Here is a 21,302-nt window from a genome sequence, read left to right on the forward strand (position 1 = left end):
TCATGATAGGAGAATAAAGACTCTGCAATGGACAGAGGCTGGTAATCTATAAGAGCGGCATGCGTGGCATTGTGTGAGGAGTTAGCCACGAGGTGAGACATACCCTCCTATCTGAAATGAAAGAAGAGGTAAAATGACCGTGCCTCCAGGAATGAAGAGAGAGATGTAGGCAGACCTTGCTATCAGTAATGAAGGAAGAGAGACCCTGCTACCTCTAATGAAGGAAGAGAGACCCTGCTACCTCTAATGAAGGAAGAGAGACCCTGCTACCTCTAATGAAGGGAGAGGGAGACAGACACCGCTACCACTACCCCTCACGATAGAAGAGAGAGGCAGGCATCACTTATGAAGGAGGTGGAATGCAGAATCTTTTACAGCATACGAAAACGAAGGAGGGCGATGAAGACCCTGCTATTAATAAGGAAGGAATTGGGGACCCACCCCACTAATGTTAACCTGCAATACCGGTCAGTAATTACATATTCATCTTCTGCAGGTCATAACATTGAGCCCTGCAAGGCCAACTCCGATCCCTATGCTTCGGAGGTGGGTACAATGAGCACCATTGAATTGGGCAGTAGTAACACCTGTTGTTTACAGCATCTAGAAACAACAGCATTGAAACTCTATGTAAGAAGTTATCATTGCTAATAAAAGATGAGGAGGGCCTTCTACCACTGACACAAGAACAGGAAACAGGAAAATTAAAAAAACGGAAAACTGACCCACTGACTATTGGGCAGGATGCAGGCCACACTACACTACAGAATTAATAAAAATCATCACAAAATGACATATTATAGTACATATCCTGCAATCTGACGTTATCATACATTACCGGCTCATTCGGCAATTCGATTAGAACTAATAACCATAAAATGCATCAAAGTAAATAAAAAAACTGCATTTGTCCTAATCCTCAGAGAACCATACAGGTTACTTCAAAGTGATGAGTGTTGGTAAACATTGTAAGCGTAAAAATTCATCAGCGTTAAAAAAATATATATGTCAAACTGCCATGTGAAAACATTCCACAATACGACTATGTAGAATCCATCAAGATTCAAAATCAAACTGCATTTATCTTAGCGTACAAAAAAACAGACCTAAAAAAACAAGAATGCAGAGGGTCCTAATGCGGACCAAATGAGTACTATGACTGGTTTGATGTAATAGAATGCAAAAACTAGACAACAGTGGAGGAAACATCGGAAAGCTATAAATTATTGCAGATTGACTGTCGGGAGGGCAAACAGTCCTTTTCTAACAGGTTTATCCTTGCAATATAACCTGACATTTGTAAAGGCATTTCTTACAAAACAACATTTAAAAAGTCATTACCTTATTATAGTACATACATAGTTTATTTTCTATATTAGAAGGCAGTGAGATACCATTAGGTCTCTGGAGATTAGGAGTACCTCATTACGCCATTCTATCTAGGGACACACTGAATAGATCACCTTGTATTTCCCATTGGCATCTCCTCTTCCAGGAGATCATTAGCTGTTGGGTCAGTTTGCTGTCACATTTTGGTCCATCCCCACACCGGGCTCACGCAATGCCTGAACATATGCTGCATCAAAGTACCCCTTTCCTTTAACCAGTCCACTCCCTGAATTCACGCTGTCCCTCAGCACCATCCTGTCCCTTACCCCGGGCTACAACTGAACAGGCCAGCCCCCCTGTATACCCAGTCAGGCGCACTCTGCGTTGCAGCATGGTCTGTGACATCCCTCGGCTGGACCTTGCCCCCTGTGCCCCAGCGCTCTCTTCTCTCATATGGGCATTTTTTAATCCGCCTGACCTGCTGTTGGATCTTGCCGTCCTCCGTCACTATCCAGTGCGTAGTGGCTTTGCCAGGACAGCCGGGATCAGGAAGGCGCAGAACCCCAGTATCCACTCGCGGCTCCAACCCCAGGCCTCCGCCATCTTCCGTTTTCACTGTTGCCAGCCCTGACCCTGCTCCTGCAGCCGCCACCACACTGTGCTGGAAGGGGAAGCAGCCGTCCGCCGCCATCTTGGGAAGGTCAAGGTCTGACCGCTCCCCTAGGCGATGGCAGACCCCTGAGGGAGAGCTGATGTAGACACCATAATAGAAAGGGTTCTATCCAGCTAGTTCTAAGAAACAACTAGAGCGTAAACTTAACCTGAGCCCTTCGAAGCATTCTTGAAGGGAGAGGACACGGACGGCGGGAGGGGGCGGGAGGGGGCGGGAGGGGACAAGGACGGCGGGAGGGGGCGGGAGGGGGCAGGAGGGGACACGGACGGCGGGAGGGGGCGGGAGGGGACACGGACGGCGGGAGGGGGCGGGAGGGGGCGGGAGGGGACACGGACGGCGGGAGGGGGCGGGAAACGTGCACAGGACAGCGAGGGGGGGGCGGAAAGGCACACGGAGGGGGCGGGAATGGACAGTGCATCTGAATTCACTTTCAGTGAAAGGGGAGGGAACGGGAAAAAACGTAACTCCGCCCTGGGAAAAAATCTCGGGAACGCCCCCGAATCTGGTCCGGCCTTGACGGACAGATCCGGCACCCAATGGCTAGCCTCCATTTATGGAGCTAGCCAATGAGAGCCGGGGGACGTTCCCGAAGTGCTTAGTGTCGACATAGGATTTCACCTGCGCTGAAAAGCTGCGCAGAGCGCAGCCTTTCGGCAGGCGAAACCCAAAAAGGAGATCATATATAAAAATAAAGCCCTCGTTGAAATCTCTATTGAAAGCCTCCGACTCTGTCTATACGGCCCCGCCCACCCCTGTACACTGCTTTAATAAAAACTGTTTGAATTAATATTACACATCAAGGTACGAAAAGAAATCTATAAACGGCGCAGATTTATAAAGTTACTTCTAGGAGTCTTTGTGAATCTGTGCAATGTTGAGCGTTTGCTTTAAACATATATGTAGAACATTTTTAACTTTTCAACATTTTGGCTTGTGAAATAAGATCTATTAATTGCTTTGGGCTGCAGATTTAAAATGATTAAGGCATCCATGTAGGGCAGAGGTCTTCAAACTTTTTGATGCCGAGACCCCCTTGTAAAACCTTTTTAGGCGTAAGGACCCCCTTCCGACAAAAGATTCTAAAAACTGGTACTCCTCACCATAAACAACTATCGACAACCATAAATGCGCCTGTTAGACCTCATCACATCCATCATTCATCCACCCACACTTCCACACATCCATCCATCCTTCATCCATCCACCCTTTTCATCCTTCCATCCATACATCCATCCTTTACCTATCCACCCGTCCATCCACACACCCACCTTTTCACACATCCATCCATCCATCCATCATTCATCCATGCAACCTTTTATCCATCCATACATCCATCATCCATCCACCCTTTCATCCTTCCATCCATACATCCATCCTTTACCTATCCACCCGTCCATCCATCCATCATTCTTCCACCCACCTTTTCACACATCCATCCATGCAACCTTTTATCCATCCACCCATACATCCATCCTTCATCCATCCACCCTTTCATCCTTCCATCCATACATCCATCCTTCATCCATCCTCCCTTTCATTATTCCATCCATATATCCATCCACCCTTTCATCCATACATCCATCCTTCATCCACCCACCCTTTCATCCATCCATCCACCCATCCATCATTCATCCCCCACCTTTTCACACATCCATCCATCATTCATCCATGCAACCTTTTATCCATCCATCCATCATCCATCCACCCTTTCATCCTCCCATCCATACATCCATCCTTTACCTATCCACCCGTCCATCCATCCACCCATCATTCTTCCACCCACCTTTTCACACATCCATCCAGCATTCATCCATGCAACCTTTTATCCATCCATCCATCCATCCATCCATATATCCATCCTTCATCCATCCACCCTTTCATCCATACATCCATCCTTCATCCATCCACCCTTTCATTATTCCATCCATATATCCATCTACCCTTTCATCCATACATCCATCCTTCATCCACCCACCCTTTCATCCATCCATCCATCCACCCATCCATCATTCATCCCCCACCTTTTCACACATCCATCCATCCATCATTCATCCATGCAACCTTTTATCCATCCATACATCCTTCATCCATCCACCTTTTCATCCTTCCATCCATACATCCATCCTTTACCTATCCACACGTCCATCCATCCACCCATCATTCGTCCACCCACCTTTTCACACATCCATCCATCATTCATCCATGCAACCTTTTATCCATCCATACATCCATCCTTCATCCATCCACCCTTTCATCCTTCCATCCATACATCCATCCTTCATCCATCCAACCTTTCATTAATCCATCCACCCTTTCATTATTCCATCCATATATCCATCCACCCTTTCATCTATACATCCATCCTTCATCCACCCACCCTTTCATCCATCCATCCACCCACTCATCCATCATTCATTCCCCACCTTTTCACACATCCATCCATGCATCCATCATTCATCCATGCAACCTTTTATCCATCCTTCCATCCATCCTTCATCCATCCACCCTTACATCTATCCATTCACCCATCACTCATCCACCCACCTTTTCACAAATCCATCCATCATTCATCCATGCAACCTTTTATCCATCCATACATCCATCCCTCATCCATCTACCCTTTCATCCTTCCATCCACCCTTTCATCCATCCATCCTCCATCCACCCACCTTTTCACACATCCATCCATCCTTTATCCATCCATCCACCCTTTCATCTTTACATCCATCCACTCATCATTCATCCACCCACCTTTTCACACATCCGTCCACCCTTTCATCCTTCCATCCGTCCATCCATACAGCCATACAGCCATCCCCCCTTTCATCCATCCATCCATACATCCTTCATCCGTCCACCCCTTCATCCATCCATCCACCCATCATTCATTCACCCACCTTGTCTGTGCCTCTCTCATTGGGGGTCAGTATCTCTCTGCTTCATCTTCCTCTCTCATGGGAGGGCATCTCTGTGCCTCCTTGCTTGGGGGGGGGGGGGGGGGGGGGGTGGCAGCCGGCTGCGAAAACATCTCACCATGAAGAACAGACTCTCAGCCACATTTCTCCTGCACAGGCGCCAGGTATGAGGGCTCGTGGGACTTGAACCAATGATATGATTGTAATGTCATTCTGCTGTCCTTCTGCTGTTTACTGTGTATTTGTAAAGCGCTCTGATACCTACGGGTTAAACTAGCGCTATATAAAACGTTAAAAGTACAAATAAACCCACAGCTAAGTCCATTGAACTCAAAGGGCTACAGCCTCCTCCCCCCCCCCCCCCCCACTCCCCCCCCAGCTCCTGTATGTCAGCCTGGCTGAAACAGCTTGGACACACACAAAGGCACACCAGAGTACTATCACAGGTCTTTAAAAGACCTTTACTTGTTAACGAGGCTTTGATGTTTTTCACACCTCGGTGTGAATTAGGCGGCCTCCGCCTTGAGCACCCTCGATCAGCCCGACGCCAGGAACTGCACTCTGGCAGAATCTGCGACCCCCTTCCCAGGCCTCCACGACCCCCCTGGGGGTCGCGCCCCACAGATTGAAGACCTCTGATGTAGGGTGTGGCGGACCAGGAGCCCTACCATATATCAGCTGGCTCCTGCCCCGCCAAACGCGCCATGAGAGGTGGAAAACTGCTGGACCTCCGTCTATGGAGTCTCAACTGGCTGACCCGGTAGCCTTTTAGGCACAGGGCCACTGGGTGAATGCAAGGAAATACCAACCTTATTTAGGGTGTGCATTCCGAAGCATTTTCTCCTTCCTTGGGCTGCCTATGTAGGGAAGATGATCAGTGTAGCCCCCGCAGATGGAGAACATTCCCTGTGTGTCAGGGCCATTTAGTTTTTTTGTATCGAACAAATGAACCCCAACTTTGAGAGTTAACAAAATACAGATCTGCCATCATGACATTGTATCTGGCCGTCACTGCGGGTTTTCCGGACCACTTTGGGTAGAATGTTCAAAGCCACATCAGTGTGTTCTCTAGATATGATGGGTGGTCATATGCTGGGTGGGCAGATTTGAGGGCTTTACCTACATTGGCAGAGTTGGAAACACCAGCCAATCACAAATTGATGGCATAAGTAAACAAAGCTGTTTTCATGCGTGTAGTAAGGGCTTTGTTATTTTGAGAATCATGGGCAATTACCACACACCATGAAAAGTCCCACCTTCCTTGAATCATAGAAAGAACTGGATACTGAAGAAATCACCCCATAACAAATAAAACATTTCCTATTTTTAGATGAACAATTGAGACCTTTAGCAGAAGACAACTGCACAGTATACTCAAAATTGCAAACTTGAATGTCTGATATCTAACTCTCCATAGCCCCACCACCCTATGAGAAGACTATTGCTAGTTCACTTTCTCAGGTGAATATCCTTGGTGCCCTGCTGCCAGGGGAAACTGGAGCACACAAGTAAAAATGATGGCAAACAGTAGGTCAGGAGTAAAAAAAGAGACTGGTACAGAACTTTATGTTAACAAAGGGTACAGCCATGGAGAGGCACGCAAGGTTACCTTTGCGGCTGCAGTCACAGCAGCCGTGGCGGCCACATTCAGGCCCCGCTTCCCAAAGTGCACCAGGGCATCGTAACTTCGATCTTTTGCTTGGACGAGACAATCATCAATCTCCTGTTACACACAGAGAATAAAGTGATGAGATACGAAGTAATATAAATGTAGCATAAAAATTGGCTTAGGAAAAAATAAAAGCCTGATGTTACCTGAATTCTCGAAAACAAAAAAGTCCAAACTTCACATAAATTTTCGAAAAAATGTAAAAAAGTTTGGCTAAAATAACTGCACGCTCAATATAGCTTTGCGAACTTTTAAGGACAATTAAAAATCGAAATCAAAAACGTCTTCAAAAAGGTCCATCGACAAATTAAACATACCATTTAAGTGAGACATTGATTATCTCTATGTACCCCAAATTCCCCCTACAAGAGAAACTTTGCTAAGTCGTATTTTTTAATAGAAAATGTTTTGGATGCTTAGGCGATGGTGGACAATATTATTGCTAATGAACATTCTAAGGCACATTGTCACTAAGATAACCGCACCTCACCCTGTGTATGCGTCCTGGCCTTGTCCCAAGACATAAAACACGAACAGCAAGAAATTATCTCACGATAATGCCCATTCGAACGTCACTTATATAGCCTATAGCCCGCCGTAGAGGGCAATACCAGCTATTAAAGGCCCTCTCCAGCGTTAAAGGCCCCGAGCCGAAGGCGAAGGCCCTTAACAAGGGAGAGGAAATTTAATAGCCGGTATAGCCGAGCTACGAAGGGCTATAAGGCTATTAGAATATTCTGCCACTAGAGGGCAGAATGTTCTAACAAAAAAGAACAAAGCCTTATGGGAGCGTGAGGGGATTGGAATCCCCTCAGGGTCCTTGAAGCCTTTGTTCACAGCCAGAGCTGTGAACAAAGAATCATTGGAATGTTGGAGCGCCAGGCTTATACCAGCCATTATAAGCCCGGAGCACTCCATTGTTTTAAATGGAGCTCCCAACATTCCAATGTTCTAATACATTAGTGAAACACTGGAATGTTGACAGCTCCACCGAAGACAATATACTGACAAAGGGCTTTCTTTACTACATTAGCCTTCTCACAATAACGAAATCTTACAATTACTGGCTTGTGTACCTGGCACCTACAAGACATTTCCGGGTTATGCTTCAACCTCTGAAGCAAGACCAATGCTTAACCTTCCTACAAGACTGGAGGTCAATTCTTGAAAACCACTGCCAGCTTGATATTGCTTAAACTGTATGGTTAAACGTGATGACTCTTCTGTTCCTTATTTATTTCTTCTCTTTCTTTTCTCTCTTTTCTTCCTTTCTTATGATATTATTCCTTCTTGGGATCTTACTTATTACAAATCTTTATGAGGTACATTGTGGGGTACTTTATACGTTATTAAAATTGTTTTCGTGTATTATAAAAATCAAAATAAAGAAATGTTTTAATTAAAAAAATGGCCCGATTAGAGATTGGTGCTAAGAATGTAGGACCCAGAAGAGGCTACTGAACATCGGCTGCTGTGTTCGGGTCATACAAGGAACCGTGTGAAGATGCTCAGAATACAACAAAGCGGCGTCATTGGATACTGCACCTTTTCCTTTGAAGACAGCGTCGGATGCACAAATTTCCTATAGAGTAGACTGGAGCCCTTTGTGTAGGGAGACAGCAGCCAGGCTACGAATGCAATCTTCAGCTCATAATAGAATGGAAACCTGCAGAGAAACAAGACCTCGTGAAAGGAGCATTATCGCATCGATTGCGTAATTGTAGTTCACCATCAAGCCTTTACACATCTCTTCTGAAATTACAATGTGTCTGAAATGTAAGAGCTCACTCCTAATGAACAGTATTATTCACTCAGCTTACTGTTGTTTCCTTTTTGCCACCAAGGTTAAAATTTATTTTTTTAAGCCAACAATCATTTGCATTTTCATTGTTCTGTTCAGCACAAATTCAGTTTAACAAAGAAGACACATGTTCTACCTTGTAGTCAGTGCAATATGGTCAATGGTTTAACTACATCTTATTATCTATACCAAAGCCAATGTTTTTCACCCTTCCCCCCTAATGAGTAATACTGTGGATTGTCCAGCAAGGTCATATTGTCCTGGGGGCACTGCTTGACCTTCTCTATCGAGAATCCATCTTGGTGGGTAGTGTTTCCTTTCGTCCCAGAGGCTCAACTGGCAATGCAGTCATATTGATTTTTTTATTTTATTTAGTTTTACACAGCGCAAATCGACCGAAGGCATCAGAGGGCTTTACATGAGCAGGGGCGGCTCTAGGCTCATGGAGGCCCTGGGCAGGGAGCGTAGGTAGGGGGCCCCGGAAGAGGGGGTCCGGGCGGGGCAAAGCCCCCCGGAGCTCAGGAAGGTGTTTTAATAAAACGTCTAGAAAAGGCGTTAGATGACCAGTACCTGCGGCTGCTCCTACCCTTCCGTATTAGTCTCAGGATATATATTGGCGTGGCGGCCCCTGTAGCTGTGGCTTATATACGCCTGTACCAGCAGGCCAGCAGTAGGTAGGGGAAAAAAAGAAGTCAATCAGGAGCCAGGAGGAAAGCAGGCGCGGAGGCCAGTGAAGTGGGGGGCGACCAGGGTCAGGGTGTTTGGAAGAGGAACAGAGCCGGAGGCCGCCAAATCCCTGCCAGGGGCCGCCACGCAAATATGTATCCATCCTCAGAGGATTATTATATTAAGGATATATATTGGCGTGGTGGCCCCTGGGGTTTGGTGGCCCTGTGCACGTGCACAGCTTGCACATGCCTAAGGCCGCCCTTGACATGAGCACCAGTTGCGTTACATACGGACGCATTCCAATTGTTAGGTATGGGGAGATTAAGTGATTGGCCCAGAATCACAGGATGTTGAGTGTCCCTGCCAAGACTCGAGCACGGTTTCCCAGCTTCAAGGTCGACCACTCTAGCCGTAAGGCCACATCCTCTCCCGTTTCCAGTACCATGCAAGTAGGTCTTTACATGTTGTGTATGGTTATATTTCCAATAGACCTTATTTCGGTCCAGACACTGACTTAGCTGGCAAAATAGTATTCTCAGTGAGCTGTATGGTCAATACTTCAAGGTGGTCTACCATCAAAACCCTTGCCCTCTTTGTACTTTGGGATTAGCTCCTCCCAAATCCCTGCAATCATTTTTTTCTGCAGGACCCTTCATTCTTTTCTACAGAGCACTCTACTTTCTATGTCTGCCCCGTATAACACCTCCTTTTTCCAGTTATCTAATGGGGTACATGTGGCTGCCTTCCATTTCATCGTAACAGCCCTTTTAGCTAACAATGCTAGGTCCACCAATGTCATACCTACTTTATTCTCCTTGAGACTAGTCTCAATGTTCCTGATGTCTTTCCTCTCCAGTATGCACTCTATATTATCTGTGCATGCCTGGCAATAATCTTTCAGCACCAGAGCGGATGCTGTTTGGCTTCCTCAGTCCTGCACCTGGGGCAGGTTGTGAAAGCTCCTGGATACATCTGTCCTAACTTGTGTGGGGTGAGGTATGCCCGGTGCAGTATACTGAAATGAATATATCGGAAACAGGCGTTGCTGGACACCCTTCTCGGATATAATAGGCTACTGTAGTATTCTCATGTTATGCAGTAATGTTCCCTTTCACCTGTCACTAGCTGCTCAGCCAGTGTGAGTGTTCCATGTAGAATGTTGACGTGAGTGACATGAGTGGAATCTTTGGGCGCCTGGTGTGTTAGTGTGGTCAGTTGGAAGATGGGCTGACCAGCTAGCTGGCTACTCCTGGTGGGGCTTGCTTTAACTTACATATGGACTTAATAAATCACATCAAACTCAACTCGGTTACGTCTTCTATGTCTCCTGAACATATGGAGCCTCATGTGGAACTGTTACCCACTGAGCTCCAGCTATCAGGTAGATGTTTACATTTATTCTGCACCAATCAATTCAGACTGGCCGGCTATTAGTCTATTTTTTCTATTTCTGAGCAGGGGGGCATTTACCTTTTCCATCATTGTTAGTGATGTTACCTTATGTTTTGCAGCTAGTACGGGATTCCTTTTGTGCGAATCGTCTGGGATCATCTACATTCTATTTATTTGAGTATATGCATATCAGCGGGTTAGCAGCTGCCAATGCTGATGAGTGGTTGAATAAGTGAGTGCACTGATGGATGCCGGCTGAATTGGTGAGTGCACAAAAGGATTAAAAATTGAGAGCAGGGCTTGATGAGGACAAGTTACATCAATGGTGCAAGTTGAGATCTCAAATAGCAGTAGTACCAGTGTCCTACAAATTATTATTATTCCAGAATTTGTAGGGCGCACAGCTACCCCAAGGGGTTTCCTGGTGCCTTGCGAGTATAAGGAGAGAAAGAGGGAAACATGAAGAGCTAGATTAAAACAACCAAGTCTTTAAACCCTTACGGAATGTGAGAAGAGAGGTCACATCTCTCAAGGAGGCTGGCATGGAAGTCCATAAAGTCGGTCCAAGATAGGAGAAAGATCAGCCTCTCGTACAGGCAAGTCGGATTTTAGGAACCACAAGCCGAATCTGTTGAGTGGAACACAAGGAGTGGGATGGTTGGTATAGCTGGACCAGATCCTTCAAGTATTTAGGGGACGATCTTTCTTTGATTTTAAACATATAACATAGAGCTCTGATCTTAACCCGATTCGACACGGTCAACCAGTGTAAGTCTCCTAGAATCCCTGAAACAGAGGCAGACTTAGGTAGGCGATTAAAAAGCCTTGCTGCTGCGTTTTGCACCAACTGCAGCCTCTGGATGGTTGATTTATCAGCTCCCAGATACAAGGCTTTACCGTAATCCAGTCTTGAGATTACAAGAGCCTGGATCACAGTTCTTTGTGCTGGGAGGGGAATCAGCCATAGAATCTTCTTTAACCATTTCAGGACTGCAAAGCAGGTAGATGACACCAAGGCTACTTGTTGTTTCATATTCAGAGATTCATGCACAATGAAGCCCAGATTCTTAATGCTATTCACAGGCGTGGGCCGAGCTCCCAATTCAGACGGCCAGTGCTTAGGCTTCCAATGATCATGTCTTTTGCCTAAGATCATACCTTCGGTTTTATATCCATTTCATTTCAGCAGGTTGTTCTAAAATGCTGACCAGATGGCTCTGTTATGCCTGTATCTTGCATGGACACAACTAGGAACTTGAGATTTACGTTTAACACGTGCCTGTCCTTCCAACCTCAGATCAGTGTGGTGACTGGCATGTGCTTTGCTATTTTAAGGGTTCTGAAACAGTTTCAGTTTTTTTTGTCCTTTTCGGCCAGGAAAACAGTCATCCAGGCTCTGACAACGTCTTGCCTGGATTATGCTAACACCTTGTATCTTGGCCTTCCAGAATATGCCACCCACAAACTTCAAGTGGTGCAAAATGCTGCGGCGTGACTTATATTGAATTTGCCAAAGAGAGCTAGGATCTCGAGTCAACTTTCTTCCTTGCACTGGCTCCCAGTAAGGAAGGCAATACTGTTTAAAACCTGGTGCAGATTTTTCATGCTCTCCAGAATATTGGTCCATGCAATTGGGCTTCTCACATTCTTTTTTACAATCCTGCAAGGAGCCTCTGGTCCTCACATTTGGCGTTGGCTAGAGTGCCGAGAGCGAGATTGTTAAGGATTGGCAGACGGTCCTTTTCCTTCCTAGGGCCGTCTGTATGGAATTCTCTTCCAGTGCACCTGAGGCAGAAAAGTTTTTCCTCTACATTGATTTTCTCTGCGCCTTCCTCCTCATTCTGTCAACTTCACAAGTTTACAGCACTAAAGGTCATTACTAGACATCAGGTCAATACTAGAGGCATGCACTCCTCTTGAAGTAAGCGGACATGGTGCAGTACCTCATGTTATACCTAGACATCGCTTAAAAGTCATCAGAAAAAAGTGCAGTAATGCAGGTCGTTACTAAAGGTCCAAAAGGGTTCTATACCTTAGAGCAATACTAAATGGCCCTTTGAAGTGACTCGAAGCCCTTCTCAAGTCATTATAAAGGAGGCAGAACACACAGAACATTACTGTGGGTCCCTCTGAAGCTAGCACAGTGGGCAGGCCCACGGGAAGTTATACCAGCTCTCTCTGCAGTTCGCAGAAAGATTTCCTCTCCTCATCACTAGATGTCCCTCTGAAGTCAGCAAAAACGGTGCAGTACCTCAGCTCATCACTAGATGTCCCTCTGAAGTCAGCAAAAACGGTGCAGTACCTCAGCTCATCACTAGATGTCCCTCTGAAGTCAGCAAAAACGGTGCAGTACCTCAGCTCATCACTAGATGTCCTTATGAAGTGACCAGAAGGATGTAGCACCATAATCCATTCCCAGATACCTAGTGCAACCTGAAGCCTACCCTCTGCCTCACATCAGGAAATAAAATAATGCGCTTTCTATTTGCCTGCTATAAAGTAAAATAGTAAAGGCAGTCCTATGCCAAGAAATAAATTATGCAAGGAAAACAAATTTGGTGTTCTATATTCCAACGCTTTGCAAAAAACATTAAATAATAGGCCAAGCAATGGTCCTACTGTGCTATCTCCAGGCTCTGGAGATAGCACAGGCTAAAGTGACTGGTAAAAGGAACATAAAGGAGCTCCTTGGGAAGGTATGCTGAGGAAGGTTCTTTGACTGGTATGCAGAGTGATTGGGCATGACGTCATCTATAGAAGGGTGCACACTTGCAACAATTACAGTATATGGAAAAACGCATGCACAAGCTCACGTGCACTACGAGTGGTCTTGTCTGGACTACATCAATGTTTTCATTCCATACAGATTTTAGTGTAACAGTACAGAGTCCACAAGCATGGGAGGAGCATGTGCAGTACATAAATGTGCAACAAACGTTTGTGAAAAGTGAAGGAACAGAGCAGAACACTTTATTTCGCCCTTATGCTACCAGCGAGTGGTTAGATGTATTTCTAGGGGGCTCAATCCATAAAGGGTGCAGAGAAAGGTAAAACAAGAATAAGCTAGCCTAGGGTCGTGGCATGAGAATGCAGTGAACTGTGTTGAGTTGCGGGTGGTGGTAGCCATTGGGCTATATGAGAATTGTTGCAAATGGCATGTAGCAGAGCTGAGAGATGGGAGAATACGGGCGATGCCGACGTGGTCTAGACGCACGGAAATATTTAGTTACGGAGGCTTGGAGAAAGACTATATGGGCTAGCTTAGAAGGCTGAATGATTAAGTGGTTCCTCTGTATGAGCAGAAAAGCGCCACCCTCCCCCCCCCCCCACACTGCTGCGCATAAAGCTGGAAAAATAAAATGGTAATATAAAGATTGTATTGCCGTTTTATTTTTCCAGCTTTCTGCCAAACGTAGAGGGCAGGGCGGGGTCAGTGCGTCATTGCTGCTGAATGGCAGCAATGACGAGTGGCCCCTTCAGTATGAATTGTACATGTCGGTTTGGCCGGCTACCTTTCTGCGGTCAGACCGACATGCGCAATTCAAACTTTCCAACCTGGCTGTCTTATAGACAGTAGGGTTGGAGAGCAGGCACAGGCCTTCAGTATTCTTCTGAGTGCTGAGGCAGCCTGCTCCAGCCAATCCAGACACTTCACTCGTGCTGCTTAACAGCATGGGAGCAACGTTTGGATTGGATATGGCCCTGTGGGACCTCATGCTCGGAGGAGTCTGGAGTGGGGACTGGACGTTCTGCAGGCTAAGCTAAGTTTCTTTTCTTTTTTAATTTGTAAATGTTCCTTTATTTGTATGTATTTTTGTATTCTGTGTATGAAGCTAAGGCAAGTTTCTTTTCTTTTATAATTTTTAAATGTTTCTTTATTAGTATGTGTTTTTGTATTCTGTTTATGACGCTGTATAAATGATTGTATGCATGAATGTATGAATGTAATGTGTTGATTAGCATCATGTTTATGAACTATATACAACAGTCGCCCACCATTTTTGACGGTCACCCACCGACACTGTATCAGGGTGCTCTGATCCTGCTACGGTGACAGGAATGGGTCTGCCAAAGTCTGCTGAGAGCAGGCTTGCCATGCCTCATGTGCCTGCCAGAAATAACTCTCAGCGAGAAAGGAGTTTCAAGGACTCCTTAAACTACCTGTCCCTCTCTTACTGTCTTATTGCCCTTCGCAGATACTGAAATTCAGATTGCTTGCAAGTAGATTCTCCAATTATGTTATTACGCTGAGCTACTCCAGTGTCACTCCCCATCTTGAGAGGTTTGTTCCTCGGCCACAGTGGAAAGATGCTTCTAAAATTAGCCTGGCAAAATCTACAAGTGAAGGCTGATGTCTTCACAGATGAATGCATTGCTGTCTCTGTGAGCCCTGGCTCCAAAAACTATTCTTATATCTGTATATACACCTGCTTGATGTCAGCTAGCCATTTAATACTCACCAACACAGGAAAAGGTCTGTGAATGTTTCCACTGTTGTAAAAAGTGCAAATATAATCCAGTACATCATCCATTTTACCTACGGAAAGAAAGAAAACAGGAATATAACCAACAATTCTTTGCACCAAGTACCTCCGGTGATCGCGTACACATGGTTAAAGCATTTCAACAACTGGGATCCTGCTCATACTTGGTCTGGCAGTATAAATCTATTCTAGATTTAAATGCCTTCAGTAAAGCACAGAATAGAGGTTTGATTCAGAACCACTTCATGTTTACATGGTTAAAGTCCTATGGGGCTTAGACATGGCCGCTAAGGCTCATGGGGAGATTTACCACACTATGCCACGCATTATGGGCACCGTCTTGTTTTCTGCCATCAGATCAAGTTTGGAATCATATATCTCATCAGCACCAATACTTGCAAAAACTATTTGGTGAATGGATATCTCCTTGACAACCACTGCAGAGCATGTATGTATGTAACAGCTACAGGCTGCAAAATTCCTGTTACATGTAAGTAACCTTTTCCTTTCAATAAACAGGAAGCAAAGCCAAGACAACATGCTCAGTGTTCTACGGAGGAAACAATTTCTCCTCTCACTTTCTTGTGTTTTTTTTAAAATGTTTTCTTAAAAATATAATTGTTTGTACATCATTAGCGTACAAGGGGTTTAGAGTTTTTTTTTTTTTTTAATTATTATTTTTTTTTTTTATACAGCGCGAACTAGAACCGAACCGAATCAGTTATCAGAGCGCTTTACATAGCACCAGTTACGTTACATGAGGACACACTTTCATTTTTTTAGGCACGGGGAGATGAAGTGATTTGCCCAGAATCACAGTGGGTTTTTTGGCGTCGTTACCGAGACTCGAACCGAGTTCCCCAGGTCCGAGGTCGAGCGCCTTAGCCGTTAGGCCAACCCCCCTCCCCGGGTTATGACTGGTATTATTGGAAGAGGCATGTTTAGTGTCTGAATAAACGATAAATCACAAATAACAGTGAAAGCGCTCTAAACGACGCTCAATATTTTTCAGTCTAGGGCCAATGATAACCTATGTGAGCTAATATGACGGTTGAGCTGGCGTTCACTCGACTAGTATGTTCTTAGAATCAGACAGAAGTGTATCAACAGTATGATAATAACATGCTTATTATTCCATCAGCTGACGGCCAAAGTTTTATAGGAGATTCATTTTTTAAAGAAATACCATAGGTCCTGATTTAGAATTCGACAGATGGGTTACTCCATCACAAACATGACGTATTTCCCGTTCACCGTATTACAAGTGTATTATACCCAATGGATCCTTAGATCAGCCAAGTTAGCAACTATTTTTACATGGCGGATTTATCGGGCTAGAATGGACAGCCACTCATTTACACATCTGGCGGCCGTCCTCTGAAACTGCAGCTTACTCGGAGCCTATTACAATTTGGAAAGCGTCTTAAAACCTGGCTTTTCAAGGGATAAACAATGATTACCTGTGTTTAGGATTTGGGTCTCTTCTTAACTGATTTGTCCTGTTACTCCACACTCGGAACTGTTTTGATCGTGCAAGGGTATCCCAGCATAAGTCACATTCACCTAACATAATATATACGTAAACACATGAAATCCTTAAAATTCTACTGAATGGATCCCATAAGAGCCCTTCAAGAAAATTTGCTTTCTGATGAAAGCAAATGGAGCGTAAAAGGCTGCCTACATGTGACCCCTTGATGTTTTCTGTTTCCTAGTTTGTTACAACAGCATTAGCATTATTGTGGTCAAAGACAATTGCGAGGAAGAGGGCACTTCGAGATTCCCATCTGGTTTTCTAAATGATAAGATCCAGGACTGCTGGTAACTACTACTTCCTAAATACATGCAACATTCTACCACCGAAAAGTGGATTCTGAAGTTCAACCAACCTTTTCTGTAAAAGCAACACATTTTTTAGCTGATCACCATTGAAGCTTTCTATGATAACCTACTAACACCCAAACTCGGGGCTTAGGAACAGTCGCATATTTATTGCATGGGGAATCAGAGGTACTAGAGCTGGTGAAAATCATTTCAGTACTGACTCTTGAAATGATTACTTTGCACGCTTACACTACAATGGTGATCAGGTCATGCAACAAATGGGTTAATCTAGTGAGTAACACATATCGGATTCTGGCCAGGATTCGGGTTCAACTCTACTATCCTTCTGTTTCTGGAGTATTTAAGGCCACTAGAGCCCACAAATATATCAAGGCTCTAGGCCCAGATATTAATCTGCTGGACGTGTACCAAGCTAAGCCATTGATATGTGTCTCCTACTACCACGTGCATTGACTAATTCTATGCTAGTGTTACTGGCCCCACATCTTGGAGGAAAGTGGCTACGTTCTCCATCCACAAGAAGGGGAGAAGAAAATTATTTTTGTATAATAGGCCAAATCCTCCTCTTGGCACTGAAGAAGAAATTTGGAGTAAGATTTATTTGAACACATGCAGGATTAGTTGCAAGGAAATAATATACTAACCAACTCCAAACATATCTCGATAATGTGTAAGGAGCAGTATCATTTTCAGCTTGTAGAAAGTTTAGCTAATAAAAATACTTCCTTTTTAACATATTTATTTATTTATAAAAAAAATTTTTTTTATTGCACTTGGTTGTGATCTGTTGCTACTCTTTAGTACTAGCCTTTAACAGATGCTGAGTCTATATAGACCCTTGTCATCCATCGAATCGGTGACTGAGCGACCCTTGACCTCGCTGGTAGGTCACTCCCCCACCACACAGCTCCGCCTGTGTGTCCTGACCTTGCCTTCTGTTCCCTGATTGTGCTCGTGTTCTTGCCTCTGCCCCCCTGGTTGTGCTCGTTTTCTTGCCTCTGCCCCTCATTGTGCTAGTTTTTCCTGCCTCTGCCCCCTGATTGTGGTAGTTTTTTCCTGCCTCTGTTCCCTGGTTGTGCTAGTTTTTTCTTGCCTCTGTTCACTGATTGTGCTCGTTTTTTCTTGCCTCTGCTCCCGATTGTTATAGTTTTTCTGCCTGTGCCCCCTGATTGTGCTCGTTTTTCTTGCCTCTGCCCCCCTGATTGTGCTAGTTTTTCTTGCCTCTGTTTCCTGATTGTGCTCGTTTTTCTTGCCTTCCGCCCCCTGATTGTGCTTGTTTTCTTGCCTTCTGTCCCCCTCGCTGCCCCTGATTTTTCCCCCGCCCCTCGTGCCCAATGCTCACCTCCCGCCGCTGCTGCCCCTGCGGCCCCACCCCCCGTGCCCATTCGCCATCCCCTGCCTCCCGCCTTCCAGCTGCTCCTCCCTCCCAGCTCCCCTCTAATTGGCGGCAGCTGCGCGGCTGTGCCGCTAGCGCGCCGAAGCCGCGCCTAAGGCAAGCCCGTCTGCGCCCATCCGCGCCTGGACCGCACCCAGCGCCAGAACCCCTGGACCCCGCAAACGCCACGACATCAGACTCCACTACGACACCAGGAGCCTCCACGCACTCAACGCCGGCCGAAACCACACCTGCTTCCAGGCCACCCCAAAACGGACCCACGGACCTTTCTCCTGCCACACCTGCAGCTTCACCTGCGACAGAACCACCAAACCCCCAAGGACTGGACCCAACCACCTCCGCTGCATACTACTCAACACTCGCTCCGTACGCAAACACGCCGTCGAGCTCTGGGATCTGCTCGACACCTCCGCCCCAGACGTGGCCTTCCTGACCAAGACCTGGTGGAACGACTCCTTGGCACCCGACATCGCCATTGCCATCCCGGACGGCTACAAGATCACCCGCAGGGATCCCGCCAACGGAACCCGGAGGGGGAATATCCATCGACCACAAGTCCACCCTCAAGGTCGCCACCCACGCAGACGTCACCCTCCACACCGCCGAACACCTGCACTTCCGGATCCACACCGACCCCAACACCACCCTCAGAGGAACGCTCTTCTACAGACCCCCCGGATCTCGGGCTCAATTCAGTGACTCCATCGCCGACCTCACCAGCACCCACGCACTCGCCTCCATGGACTACATCGTCCTCGGGGACCTGAACTTCCACCTCGAGAACAACAACGACGCCAACTCCGTCACCCTGATCGACAACCTCGGCCTCAAACAACTCGTCACCGCACCCACCCACGTCACCGGCCACACGCTGGACCCTGTCTTCTCCACAGGCACCCACGTTGCCTTCGACCACACCACCGAACTCCACTGGACCGACCACCGCTGCATTCATTTCACCTTCAAGAAACCAACCACCGCACCCAACAGCTGCCTCACCGCTGCTGGAGCAAAGTCACCGAAGACCGGCTGATCACCACCCTCGACCAGAACCCACCCACCGACCCTACCAAACCAGACGCAGCAGCCCGCAACCTCAGACAGTGGATCGACGACTGTGCCAACACCCTCGCCCCGCTCAAGAAACCCTCCAACAGCCACGCCAGCAAGAGAGCCACTTGGTTCCCCAACGAGCTCCAGACCTCCAAACGCACATGCCGGAAACTGGAGAAAATATGGCTCCACGAACGCACACCGGACAACCTCACAGCCCACAAGGATGCCACCTGCAGACATCACCACCTCATCAGATTAGCCAAGAGATCCTCCTTCAAAGACCGCTTGGATAACAACACACACGACAGCAAAGAGCTCTTCAGCATCGTAAAGGAACCCTCCAACCCCAGCTCCAACACCATCGACATCCCGCCCTCACAAGAACTGTGCGACTCACTGGCCATCTTCTTCCAACGCAAGATCGCTGACATCCACGACAGCTTCAACACCACAACGGCCCCGACTACGCCAGACTCCACCTCCCCTGCGAACACCACCAGCGCCATCCGCCTGACTTCCTGGTCCAACATCAACAACGACGAGACACGCAAGGTCATGAACTCCATCCACTCAGCCATCACACCCAACTACGGAAGGTCATCAACATCTCCTTCGAAACAGCGACATTCCCGGAAAGCTGGAAGCAAGCCGAAATCAACTCCCTCCTCAAGAAGCCCAAGGCGGACCCCAAGGACCTCAAGAACTTCCGGCCCATCTCCCTGCTCCCGTTCCTGGCAAAGGTCATCGAGAAAATCGTCAACAGGCAATTGGCCCGCCACCTGGAAGACAACAACATCTTGGACCCGTCCCAGTCCGGATTCAGACGAAACCACAGCACTGAGACAGCCCTCATCACCGCCACATACGACATCAGGCGCCAACTAGACAACGGCGAAACATCAGCCCTCATCCTCTTGGACCTGTCAGCCGCCTTCAACACTGTCTGCCATCACACTCTAAAGACACGCCTCCTAGAAGCTGGTATCCAAGAGAAGGCCCTTGACTGGACCACGTCCTTCCTCTCCAGCAGAACCCAGAGCGTCCGTCTCCCACGCTTCCAATCCGAAGCCACCAGCATCATCTGCGGCGTCCCCAGGGCTCATCCCTCAGCCCGACGCTATTCAACATCTCCATGGCCCCCTCACACAAGTGGCCCGCCAGCACAACCTCAACATCATCTCCTACGCCGACGACACCCAGCTCATCCTCTCCCTTACCAAGGACACACACACTGCCAAAACCAACCTGCACGAGGTAATGAAGGCCGTCGCCGCCTGGATGAGGAACAGCAGTCTGAAGCTGAACTCGGACAAGACAGAGGTACTCATCCTCGGACCCACCCCCTCAACCTGGGACGACTCCTGGTGGCCGACCACACTGGGAACAGAACCCAACACCCACCGACCATGCACGCAACCTAGGATTCATCCTCGACTCCTCCCTCTCCATGGCCAAGCAGGTCAACGCCGTCTCCTCCTCCTGCTACAACACCCTCCGCATGCTCTGCAGGATCTACAAGTGGACCCCGACCGAATCACCCCCCCACTGAGAGACCTACACTGGCTCCCCGTCGACAAGAGGATCACCTTCAAGCTCCTCACCCATGCACACAAAGCACTCCACAATGCCGGACCAGCCTACCTGAACAGCAGACTCAGCTTCTACACCCCCACGCGCCAGCTCCACTCCGCCAGCCTCACCCTCGCCACTGTCCCCAGCATCCAACGAACAACCTCTGGCGGCAGATCCTTCTCCTACCTCGCCGCCAAGACCTGGAACACCCTCCCTACCCACCTACGGCAGACCCAAGACCTACTCGCCTTCAGAAGACTCCTGAAGACCTGGCTCTTCGAGCAGTAGCAGCACCCTCCTCCCCTCAGCACCTTTAGACCCTCAAGGGTAAGTAGCACGCTCTACAAGTACTCTGATTGACTGAGGAACAATCCAGAGATGGGGGACACAGTCCAATAGTGCCAGCTCCAAAATGATATGACGGGACTAAAAAGACCCTTTCTTCACGTTACTGTCTGTGTTCCCAAGTGTATCCACACCCATCTGTAACAGAGAAGTGCC

At 47.2% G+C, this 21,302-nt stretch overlaps 1 protein-coding gene across 4 annotated transcripts in view; it reads right to left on the reverse strand.

Annotated features, from left to right (window-relative positions):
- The window catches only part of REEP1 (receptor accessory protein 1), a 305,129-nt gene that overhangs the window by 128,065 nt on the left and 155,762 nt on the right, over positions 1-21,302 (reverse strand). For all 4 annotated transcript variants that reach the window (XM_078678665.1, XM_078678667.1, XM_078678666.1 and 1 more), the window contains exons 3-5: positions 14,909-14,985; positions 8,132-8,252; positions 6,527-6,640 (exon numbers count right to left, since the gene is read on the reverse strand). In XM_078678665.1, coding sequence (XP_078534791.1) covers positions 6,527-6,640; positions 8,132-8,252; positions 14,909-14,985 — 312 coding nt within the window. The remainder of the gene's footprint in view (positions 1-6,526; positions 6,641-8,131; positions 8,253-14,908; positions 14,986-21,302) is intronic.

Source organism: Lissotriton helveticus, chromosome 2_2, assembly GCF_964261635.1.
Source record: "Lissotriton helveticus chromosome 2_2, aLisHel1.1, whole genome shotgun sequence".
In the NCBI taxonomy this organism is placed as follows: Eukaryota; Metazoa; Chordata; class Amphibia; order Caudata; family Salamandridae; genus Lissotriton; species Lissotriton helveticus.